This window comes from Eublepharis macularius, chromosome 7 (genome assembly GCF_028583425.1).
Source record: "Eublepharis macularius isolate TG4126 chromosome 7, MPM_Emac_v1.0, whole genome shotgun sequence".
Taxonomy (NCBI): Eukaryota; Metazoa; Chordata; class Lepidosauria; order Squamata; family Eublepharidae; genus Eublepharis; species Eublepharis macularius.
Window position 1 is genome coordinate 68,934,738 of NC_072796.1, and position 12,406 is coordinate 68,947,143.

Below are 12,406 nucleotides of genomic sequence, written 5' to 3' on the forward strand. Positions count from 1 at the left end.
TGCTGAGACAATGAAGATTCCAACCCTGTGTGTTTTCTGCCAATTAAAGAAAGTGACAGGTAACTTTGTTGTGTTGATTATACATTTCAGATACCAGTGAAAGTATCCTTGCAGTGAAAGAGCTGGCTGTATCTGCTAATGTGACTGCTGTTAATGGTTTGAATCACACTGGGGATTTCAGTGAGAAGTTGCTGAACAGTTCATCTGCATTGTCCAAGGTTAATGAGACATTGCAGAAAACCAATGAACTTATAATCGACTCATCAAAAGCTGGTAGGCTTGCTGCTTCATTGCTCTCTAGAAATGTTACTGTATGCAAGGCCAGGGTTAATTTTTAAACCTAGGTATCCTTAATCTTTATGTTTGTGAAAGCCAGTTTATACCTCTTTGTATATGTGCATGGCTCCTAAAGTGGCTGTATACTGACAGTGAAAATGTTGCCCAACCTGAAGTGGAATTAATATTTCAAATAAGAATAGCAAGCCTAAATGAGAAGGCAGTAATCGTAGGAGTGTGTTCTCAGAATTGCATATGTAATGTGTGCTTTTTCACTGTGACTTTAGTGTAACAATTCTTAAGATTTTTGTTTTTCCTAAACACTAATTCACATACTTTGTAGGAAAATCCCACCAGTTCTATATTTTAAGACTTTCTTTTCTTGGTAGTAGCATCAGCTGAAAGAAAAGTCAATGAAGCTGAAATCCAGGCTGGCCTCTTGTTTGGTAGGCTGAAACCCCTGAAAGCACTGGAAGAGAATCTGAGCAGAAACATCTCTGAAATTAAAGAGCTCATCAGTCAGGCCCGCAAACAAGCAGCTTCTGTAAGTAACTTGTTCACTATGAATGAAAGACCTCCAAATGACCTCCAGTCATTATCAGACTTGTTTAGATCTTGCAAACTGGAAGAAGTGACTTCTCTTATTGAGTCAAGCCATCTAGTTTTAGGTCTTTCTCTTTTCTTACTGCATTCCATTTTTCCTAGCATTATTGACTTTCCCAGAGAATCTTGTCTTCTCATGATGTGACCAAAGTACGATAGCCTCAGTTTTTTTCATTTTAGCATCTGGGAGAAGTCAGGCTTGATTTGATCTACAACCCACTTATTTGTCCTTTTGGCCGTCCATGGAATCCACAAAACTCTCCTCCAGCACCACATTTCAAACAAATCCATTTTCTTCCTCTCAGCTTTCTTCACTGTCCAGCTTTCACATCCATACATAGTAATGAGGAATTCCATAGCTTGGATTATCCTGATTTTGGTTCCCAAAGAGACATCTTTATCTTTAAAGATCTTTACTAGTTCCCTTACAGCTGCTCTTCCAAGTCTCAGTCTTCTTCCGATTTCTTGGTTGCACTCCTCCTTTTGGTTGATGATTGTGCCAAAGAATAAAAAATCTTTCAATTTCTTTATTGTCACTCTTAACATTGTGTAATTCCTCAGTAGTCATTACTAGGGGTGTACACCCGAAAAATATTTGGGTTTCGGATTTCTAAGTTGCTTCAGTATGCTCCGTAAAGATTTGGAGCATACCAAAGCTTTCCAAATAAGGCCTGATTTGTGTATTTTACCCGAATTGTATATCCGAAGTGCACACCCATAGTAATTACTTTTGTCTTCTTGATGTTCAGCTGGTTTGGCACTTAACTTTATTCAGGAGCCATTTCAAGTCTTCACTATTTTCTGCCAGTAACATGGTGTCATTTGTATATCTCAAATTGTTAGCGTTTCTTCCAGCAATTTTCATTCCACATTCTTTTAAATCGAATCCTATTTTCCTTATGATGTGTTCTGCATAGAGGTTGAACATATAGAGAGATAATACACGTCCTTGTCTGACACCTTTGCCCACTGGAAACCATTCTGTTTCCCCATATTCGGTCCTCATAGTAACCTCTTGTCCAGAGTACAGGTTGCACATCAAAACAATCAGATGTTGTGGCATCCCCATTTCTTTTAACACCATCCATAGCTTTTCATGATCCACACAGTCAAAAGCTTTGCTGTAATCTATAAAACAGGCAGATTTTCTTCTGAAATTCTCTAGTACATTCCATTAGCCATCATAAATTTACAACGTGATCTCTAGAGCCTCGTCCTTTTCTGAATCCAGCTTGAACATCTGGCATTTCTTGTTCCATATAAGGTAAGAGTCTTTGCTGTAGAATTTTGAGCATCCCTTTGCTTGCATGGGAAATTAACCCGATAGTACTATAGTTGCTGCACTCTTTGGCATCTCCCTTTTTTTGGAATTGGAATGTAGACTGAACGTTTCCAGTCTGTGGGCTATTGTTTTGTTTTTTATATTTGTTGACAGATTCTTGTTAAGAATTTGATGGACTCCATTTCTGTAGCTTGAAATAGCTCTATGGATATTGCATCTATTCCAGGTGGTTTGTTTCTCCCAGTTGCTTTGAGTGCAGTTTTTACTTTACTTTCTAAGATTTCTGATTCTTTGTCAAAAGGTTCTTCTTCAAAGGTATCTCTCATCCTTCCATTTCTTCTGTAGAGTTCTTTCATCTTCTGTAGAGTTGTTTCCATCTTTCCTTTATGTTGTCCTGATCAGATACTGTACTTCCATGTTGATCTTTAAGCATCTTGAGCGGTGACTTGAATTTCCCTTTGATTTCTCGAATCTTGTGAATCTATTTCACAAGATGTTTACATATAGCAACATTTAATTTTCTTTATTACATATATAAATGCAATTTTTGCTTTGGTTTTGTGTCGCTTTAGTGATTAGGTTGTTGGTATACGTGAGCAGTTTATGACAAAAAAATACTGACAAATATTTAGCACATATATGACCCTTTTGTGTAGCTCACACAAAATCTGAAGTGTATCTGAAGATTATCTGAAGTGTATATTCAAAACTTAACTTCACATTTTTTACCTTTTTCCAGATAAAGGTTGCAGTGTCAGCAGAAAGAGATTGTATCCGTGCTTACCAACCTCAGATATTATCTACTAACTACAATACATTAACATTAAATGTTAAAACAACAGAACCAGATAATCTCCTGTTCTATCTAGGTAGCAGTGATAAAGTAAGTGGGGAAATTTAAAGCATTTTTAATCCGGTTAGTGTTCTTTTTCTAAGGAAGAAAACTATTCACCATGTATCAAATGTTTGGAATTTATATTAGGTATACTTTAACAGTTTTAATCTGCTGCATTTGCAGAAAGGATTTTTAATAAGTGATAAATAGCATAGATTTGTCTACCTTGTTCATACCCATTTAAAGATGAAGTAAGAATTTTAATTCACATTAGTGATTTGTGAAAACAGAACCAAATGACAAGATAGTCTGGGTTAATTAATTTGCAGTACAAAGATATTATCCTTGAGAGTGGAAAGTATGCCTAAATAATCCAAATAGCATTGAAAAGCAGATGTCTGAGCATACGAATCTTCCTTATGTGGCATCAGAACACTGGTTTATCTAGCTGGAATTGAACCAGGAACCCAATGGAAGTAACAAATGTGGCTCTGTCACTGAGCCACAGCATCTCTTATAATGCCCCGCATTCGTAGAAGAATTCTCAGATGAGTGGGAAGAGCTGGTCACTCCATTCAGTGGCTAAAGTGCTGAGCATGGATTATGTGCCTTTTCTGCAATACCTGCAATAGGAAGATTGCAAAGAACTGAAACACCTCTCCCAGGACTTTGTGTGTCACTAATGCACTATCCCTTCATTTGTCAACTCTAATGCCATTATTTAACACTGCATACATTGACACTATTTAGTCATACTAAAATAGAGTTTGTACAGTCTGGTGTACCCTCTGACATTAGTAAATTTTGAATTTATGAGACAGTTTGTAGCAGGGATAGCCAAGCCACCTGGGCTTCCCCAAGGGGAGCAGCTACAAATCTGTTACAAAGATGCACATAGAGTTATGGTTGGTACATGGGTTAGAGACATGAGGCTGGGGATGAATGTGCCTTTGTCAGTCAAGTGAAACAAGAGTGTTCAACAGGGATGAGAATAATGTAACTGGAATGTAGCTAGAGGAAGGGAAATTTGGTAGTGGGCCAGTGACATGATCCAGATGTTTACCTGTATTCATATCTAGGCACTGATCTCTTGTGCATGAGAGCTGCTCTTCATTTCAATGGAGGAAGGAGCAGATAATGAGCGTGCAAAGAAATACGTTTACAGAACAGCTTCCTCCATTGAACTGAATAGGTAAGCTGTTGTGGGGAAGGGAACTCAGGGAACCTTCAGTGAGGAAGGTAAGTGGGAACCAGTTAGTGGGTAAAAAGGATATAGATCATAGTCAGCTTCTTGGAATGTAGCAATTCTGGAGCAGGGGTGGAGTTTTATTTACATTTTTGACTGCCACTGAAAACTGAAATGATCCTCCTGTTACCATCAGCATTCTTTTGTGAGGGGGGACAGCTAATCTGGTTGTTTCTTTTAATACTTTGCATTTGTTGTACTATATAAAAGGCTAAGCGTATTCAAGACAACTCACTTCCTGCCCTGGTGCGCTTCCACAGGGCACTGCTGTGAAGGGAAGCCCAAATGAGGCAGCCAGACCTCCAGAGAGCGTGCCACAGTGGGAAGCCCAGGCCAAAACCAGGCACAGAGTAGGCGGCAATGCCTGCCCCCCACCTTCACCCAGCTGAGATCAGGAGCTGAGCTGGTGGCAATGCTCATCCCCTGCCTTTCATCCAGCTGGGATCAGGAGTGAAGCAGGTAGCAATGCCCACCCCCCGCCTTTACCCACCTGGGATCAGGAGCGGAGCAGGTGGCAGTGCCTATCCTACATCTTCACCCAGCTGGGATCAGGAATGGAGCAGGTGGCTATGTCCTCCCCCGCCTTCACCCTGCTGGGATCAGGAGGAGAGCAGGTGGCAATGCCCACTCCCCTCATTCACTCAGCTGTGATCAGGAGTTGAGCAGGTGGCAATGCCCGGCCCCCCTTCACCTGTCTGAGATCAGAAGCAGAGCAGGTGGCAATGCCCGCCCCCTGCCTGCACCCTGCTGGAAGAGGAGCAGAGCATGTGGCAATGCCTGCACCGCTGCCTTCACCCAGCTGGGATCAGGAGCGGAGCAGGTGGCAATGCCCGCCTGCCTTTCGGCCAACTGGGAGCAGGAGGGGAGCAGGTGGCAATGCCCACCCCCCTCATTCACTCAGCTGTGATCAGGAGTCAAGCAGGTGGCAATGCCCACCCTCTGCCTTCACCCAGGTGGGATCAGGAGTAGAGATGGGCATGAACAGGAATATGAACAAAAAAAAGCCATGAACAGCCCAATCCGCTGTTCGTGAGCAAGCTGTTCATTAGACCCCGTTCCCAGCAAACGTGTTCGTTCCAAGCCCTCTTTGTGGCGGTCATCAGCCGTTCATAAAGCCAGACAATCTGGCACCTTTCAATCAATTGCCCTGGCAACATAGGCATGGACTGTCTGAACTATGTCTGAACTCCTTCTGGCTTGTAACCCCTCAAAGTAGGTTCCAGCAGACAGTCCAGTTTTTGCCACTGTGAAGAGAACATGACATGAAAGGGGGAGACCCATGGATCATGCCTTTCCCAGGGTCCAGTCTCTCTGAAACTTGGAGGGTCTTCAGAGGACAGTAAGGACTATTTCCCCTCAGATTTGGTGGGTATTGAACATTGGGAAGGTCAGTTTGCAACCCCTCAAAGTAGCTTCCAGCACAGTCCAGTTTTTGCCACTGTAAAGAGAAAATGACATAGAAGGGGGAGACTCCTGGATCATGCCTTTCCTGAGGTGCAATCTCTGAAACTTGGGGGGTCTTCACAGGACAGTGAGGACTTTGGTGGGGATTGGACATTGGGAAGGTCAATTTGTAACCCCTCAAAGTAGCTTCCAGCAGAAAGTCCAGTTTTTGCCACTGTGAAGAGAAAATGACAGGAAAGAGAGGGACCCATGGGTCATGTCTTTCCCTGGGTCCAATCTCTCTGAAACTTGGGGGGTCTTCAGAGGACAGTGAGGACTATTTTCCCTGCAAATTTGGTAGGTATTGGACATTGGGAAGGTCAGTTTGTAACCCCTCAAAGTAGTTTCCAGCAGACAGACCAGTTTTTGCCACTGTAAAGAGAAAATGACATGAAAGGGGGAGACCCATGGATCATGCTTTTCCCAGGGTTCAGTCTCTCTGAAACTTGGGGGGACTATGTCTCCTGCAAATTATGTGGGTATTGGACATTGGGAAGGTCAGTTTGTAATCCCGCAAAGTAGCTTCCAGCAGACAGTCAAGTTTTTGCCACTGTGAAGAGAAAATAACATGAAAGGGGGAGACCCATGAATCATGCCTTTCCCGGGGTGCAATCTCTCTGAAACTTGGAGGGTCTTCAGAGGACAGTAAGTACTATGTCCCCTGCAAATTTGGTGTGTATTGGACATTGGGAAGGTGAATGTATAACCCCTCAAAGTAGTTTCCAGCAGACAGACCAGTTTTTGCCACTGTAAAGAGAAAATGACATGAAAGGGGGAGACCCATGGATCATGCTTTTCCCAGGGTTCAGTCTCTCTGAAACTTGGGGGGACTATGTCTCCTGCAAATTATGTGGGTATTGGACATTGGGAAGGTCAGTTTGTAATCCCGCAAAGTAGCTTCCAGCAGACAGTCAAGTTTTTGCCACTGTGAAGAGAAAATAACATGAAAGGGGGAGACCCATGAATCATGCCTTTCCCGGGGTGCAATCTCTCTGAAACTTGGAGGGTCTTCAGAGGACAGTAAGGACTATGTCCCCTGCAAATTTGGTGTGTATTGGACATTGGGAAGGTGAATGTATAACCCCTCAAAGTAGCTTCCAGCAGACAGTCCAGTTTTTGCCACTGTGAAGAGAAAATGACATGAAAGGGGGAGACCCATGGACTCTCCTTTCCCTGGCTCAAGTTCAGCTAAGTCCCAAGGGGGCCATTCTGGCTCTCACAAACCTCCAACTACGAACATGTTTGTGAACATGTCATGTCCATCAATGTTTGTGAATCCCTGTTTGTGGATGGCAATGAACATCGTGTTTATTTTTTCCCCCAGTTCGTGCCCATCTCTAATCCGGAGTGGTGTAGGTGGCTGAGATCAGGAGCCGAGCAGTTGGAAATGCCCATCCCCTCTTCACCCAGCTCAGATTAGGAGCAAAGCAGTTGGCAATGTCTGCTCCCTCCTTCGCCCAGCTGAGATCAGGAGCGGAGAAGGTGGTAATGCCCTCACCCTGCCATCACCCAGGTGGGATCAGGAATGGAGCAGGTGGCAATGCCCGCCTCCCTTCACCCAGCTGGGATCAGCCACGGAGAAGGAGGAAATGCCTGCCCCCTTCACCCAGCTAGGATCAGGCGAGTCGCAGGTGACAATGCCCACCCACTTTACCCAGCTGGGATCAGGCGATGAGAAGGTGACAATGCCTACCCCTTTCACCCAACCGGGATCAGGCACAGAGTAGGAGGCCATGCCTGCCCCTTCTTTACCCAGCTAGGATCAAGAATGGGTTCCAAATCTCAATGCTGAGAACACCCGCTGATGTTATGTAGTCCGATGCAAAATCCCTCGGGGGAGGAATGGAAAGGAGATGTCGGTGGTGAGAAAAGATGATATTATCCTCAGGTGGGTGTGTGATGCACTGCTGGGAGACCCCCAAAGGGGGCTCTTGCGCCCAACAAGCTCCCGGATGTCTTAGGCTTGTTTCATATACATTTCCTCATGGGGCGATGTGTGTCCCACCTCAAAACGATCTCTCTATAACATAAAACACTCAAGTAAATATCTATTCCCTCCTTCCACACTGCCTCTGACCCTCGACTTTCCATACACTTACCCAACTCCCCTTCACAGAAAATGAGCTCTCACGTGCTGATTCTCAACGCACCTTCAGGGATCAGTTTGCAAATGTAACGTCCGCCCCCTATATGTATCTTCAAACGACTGGTTGCAAATTAAAGCGGTATCTACCCTGTAAGAGAGAGACTATGCATAATCTTGAGTCAACCTAAATAACAACTCAAGTTCCAATCTGAATTGAGGCCCTTTTCTACGTGTTACCTAAAATTCATAAGGGGGTGTCTCCGCCTCCAGGACGGTCGATCGTCTCAGGATGTGATTCGGTTCTGGATCCATTAGCCCAATTCCTGGACTTTACAACCATTTGTATTGGGACTTCCCACTTATTTAAAGGATACATGCATGTTCATCAATGAAATTGAAGGAATCGAGATGGGGAAGGACTGGATATTTATCACTATGGACGTGACATCCCTATATACATCCATCCCCCATGAGGGTGCGAGAGGAGTGATAGAAAGAAATTTACATAGGAGGCAATCGTGCACACCCAGCACTGAATTTCTGTTGCAACTGGCTGACCTTGTCCTGGAAAAGAATTATTTTCAGTTCAAGGATCAGTATTATTTCCAGATTAAGGGGGTGGCCATGGGATGCGCGGCCGCCCCCAGCATCGCCAATCTGTATATGGGACAGTTGGAATCTGAATACATCTTGACCCCTGACCAGAATCCTTTTTTTGATAAAATAATCAAATACTTCAGATTCATTGATGACGTTTACATTCTGTATAGGGAAAGGGAAGAAGCAGCAGCATTTGGAGTATGGATGAATCAACTTGATCCCAACATTTCGTTCACTGCGGTGACTAACACATCCTGCATTAGTTTTCTAGATGTTGTGACTTTTCAGGATCAGTCCAATAGGATTGGAGTCAGACCATACAAGAAACACACGGATAGAAACTCATATTTGAGTTATACATCTTACCATCCTAGACACTTGGTTAGAAACATCCCCTACGGGCAATTATTGCATTTAAAGAGAAACTCAACCCGAGCCAGTGACTATCAGGTGGGGAGTAGAGAGATGTGTCAAGCCTTTCGGGAGAGGGGCTATCCCTTTAAGATTGTGCAACAGGCCAAGAGGAGGGCAGATCTGGTTGTCAGGAAGAAGTTGTTGGAATCCAAAGTAAAGACAACGTCAACTGCCATCACATGCTCTCTTGAATATACTCCTCTAGCCATAGAAATCAAGAAGATCATCTTGCAGCACTGGCATATAATATCGGACACACCTGGGTGTCAACAACCCCCTGTCGTCGGATTTAAGAGGACAAGAAGCATCGGAGACCGTCTGGTACACACTAGATTTGGATCAAGAGCACATAGCACCAACCTTCCACGGGGGCACTTTGCATGTGGTCACTGCAAAGTGTGCCCACTGGTCTGGCCACAGCATGAGATTCAGAATGATGGGAGGTTTTTGAAATTTGGCCTCAACCACTTCTCCACATGTCAGACAGCCAAGGTGGTGTATGTCATTAGATGCCCATGCAACAAATTGTATGTGGGCAGTACTATCCGCCCGGCACATGTTCGGATCAGCGAACATATTTCTAGAATACGCAACAAGGTCCAGGAGGCACCACTAGTTGAACATTACTCCACCCAACACAGCGGTTCTACCTCTTTAACTTATACGATCTTATATGTAGCAGGGAATGAAGAACATTGGAACTTTCAACGTGATCTCCTTAGAAGAGAAGCGGAATGGATCTTTCGTCTTCAAACCTTACAGCCCAAGGGCCTCAATTCAGATTGGAACTTGAGTTGTTATTTAGGTTGACTCAAGATTATGCATAGTCTCTCTCTTACAGGGTAGATACCGCTTTAATTTGCAACCAGTCGTTTGAAGATACATATAGGGGGCGGACGTTACATTTGCAAACTGATCCCTGAAGGTGCATTGAGAATCAGCACGTGAGAGCTCATTTTCTGTGAAGGGGAGTTGGGTAAGTGTATGGAAAGTCGAGGGTCAGAGGCAGTGTGGAAGGAGGGAATAGATATTTACTTGAGTGTTTTATGTTATAGAGAGATCGTTTTGAGGTGGGACACACATCGCCCCATGAGGAAATGTATATGAAACAAGCCTAAGACATCCGGGAGCTTGTTGGGCGCAAGAGCCCCCTTTGGGGGTCTCCCAGCAGTGCATCACACACCCACCTGAGGATAATATCATCTTTTCTCACCACTGACATCTCCTTTCCATTCCTCCCCCGAGGGATTTTGCATCGGACTACATAACATCAGCGGGTGTTCTCAGCATTGAGATTTGGAATACACTTACAAAGAACAATTGCAGGACTGGTTTTTTGCTTGAGGACACACACGCTTATCAGTCAAGGTTTACTCTGCTGCTGATATGAATTCTGTATGTAGCAGTTAGTTATGGTTTATGGCAGTGGTTATGAACTTACATGCACCTTTTGTAGTAAATAAATGTGTATATGGTGTTGATAAAAACTTTTACAAACACTTGTATTATACAGCATATTGGTACTGCTCACACGGTTCTTCTCAGCTTGGCTAGGTGAGTGGGTAGGATTTTTGCCTCTTTATCACTCCAGGATCAAGAATGGAGCAGATGGCAATGTCCACCCCTGCTTCACCCACTGGGATCAGGCATGGAACAGGCGGCAAGGCCTACCCTTTACCCAGCCGGGATCAGAAGTGGAGCAAGTGGCAATGCTAATTCCCCCTTCACCCAGCCAGGATCAGGTGCAGAGCAGGAGGCAATGGCTGACCCCCATCTTCATCTGTCCGGGATCAGTGACGGAGGAGGAGTGAAAGCCCACCTGCCTGCCCTTCCCTTTCTAAAGCCTGTTGTATTTTTTCCCCACAACGGGCTTCGTTGCTAATCCAAGAATAATTTGTTCATTAACTGCATTGTTTATACTTTCTGGGAGAGCCAGAAATAATCCTTTAGGTAATTAAGCTCGTATAATTTTGTATTGTCTGCAGATCTTGCAAATGGTCTGGTAGCTTTATTTTCGCCTTGAGTGCTTCTTTAACAAATGAAAAATTTAATGGTCCCAACAGTTCTTTAGAAGTTTTAGAAGATGTAGTAACCATTCTTTGTATGGGTTTCGTTCCTGGCTAGCTTCTCGAATGTTCTTCTAAACCACATTATAGTGTTTCAAATTGTCAGTTTTTCTTCCTGTATTCTTCCACTGTGATTCATACCTTACTCTAATAACATAGTAGTAACTTGAAAATGGGGTTATTAGGTTTCCATTCCATTTAAGAAATTGTCTATGTGAAGTTCCTTTCTGTGTGCTTTGGCCAGATTTGGTCATGCCTGTGTAACTTCTTTCCGAGTGAGTCAAGTTCACCAAACCCCATAGAAAATCATGGTTTTCTTCATGGAACAGTGTCCACATGGTTCCATTTTTCGTTGGCTATCTTGCTGCCTGTTTAGTGTTTGCATAAATTATCTGGATTGAACAGTTTTCTTAACTATTTTGCATACTTCCTCTTATGATGCTTTTGGCTGTACTGTCGTTGTTTTTGTGATCTGGCAAACTTTTTTTTCCAGACTGACTTCATGGCAGTAGAAATGCGACGTGGTAAGGTGGCCTTCTTGTGGGATGTGGGCTCTGGATTAACCAGACTAGAATATCCTGACTTGGCTATAAACAACAACAAATGGCACAGAATACTTATCACAAGGTAAGAAGCAGTGGGAGTCTAATAGCCTAATTGACACATCTTAGGAGAACAGCAAATTCACACAGTCAGCTAGTAAATTTGAAAGAATTGGTAATCCAAAGGGGAGAGCCCCTTTATTGCAGACTGCATTTATGTTACTGGACGTACAGCATCCGCTGCCTACTAAGTATCATGCAAACTCTCTGTTAGTCTCAAAATATTTTGGAGGCAGTTCTTTAGCTATATGTATATAACACAGTTCTGTAGTAGTGTGAGAAGCATACACAGTAGTGTTCATTTTCTTATTGTTTGTGTTAATCAGGTTTGGAAAAACAGGTACCCTAACTGTAGAGGAGACAAACTCTTCTCGGAAGCCTTTTATGAGATCTGCTACCTCTCCCGGGACAGCCACAGTGCTGGATGTAAACCAGTCAACTGTAATGTTCATTGGAGGACTTGGAGGACAAATTAAGGCGAGGAAACTAATATATATGCTCTAACCTTATTATAGTTAATAAGTAATATTATATAATGTTATAAATTTCCCTGTGACAGTTGAACAAGAACAGTCATGCATTCAGAGAAGAAAGTAAAAGTACTTTCATAGTATCTAAGAAACTGGGTCAGATCCTGTCTCTCTTTCTACTTAGTAAGAAGCCTGCAAGTCTTTTTATTTAGAAGGGGAAAGTCATAGAATCAAAGTCATTATTTTTTTATTGTATACCTTAAGATGTTTTAGCGTACTGTTAAAATTTAAAGTGTGAGTATAACAAATGTGCGTTTTCAAGCTCTGATACTTTTGGGGTGGAAAGTGCCATCAAGTTGTAGCTGACTTACAGCAACCCCTTCTGGGATGTTCAAGGAAAGAGACTAACAGAGATGGTTTGTCATCGCCTGCGTCTGCATAGCTACACTGTTCTGTTTTGGAGATCTCCCATCCAATTACTAA

General features: G+C 43.3%; 1 protein-coding gene across 1 annotated transcript in view; it reads left to right on the forward strand.

Moving 5' to 3' along the window:
• The window catches only part of LAMA1 (laminin subunit alpha 1), a gene marked incomplete at its 5' end in the record, with an annotated part of 132,054 nt that overhangs the window by 83,852 nt on the left and 35,796 nt on the right, over positions 1–12,406 (forward strand). Inside the window, 5 exons of the mRNA XM_054985784.1 lie at positions 91–273; positions 666–820; positions 2,901–3,044; positions 11,345–11,478; positions 11,780–11,930. Coding sequence (XP_054841759.1) covers positions 91–273; positions 666–820; positions 2,901–3,044; positions 11,345–11,478; positions 11,780–11,930 — 767 coding nt within the window. The remainder of the gene's footprint in view (positions 1–90; positions 274–665; positions 821–2,900; positions 3,045–11,344; positions 11,479–11,779; positions 11,931–12,406) is intronic.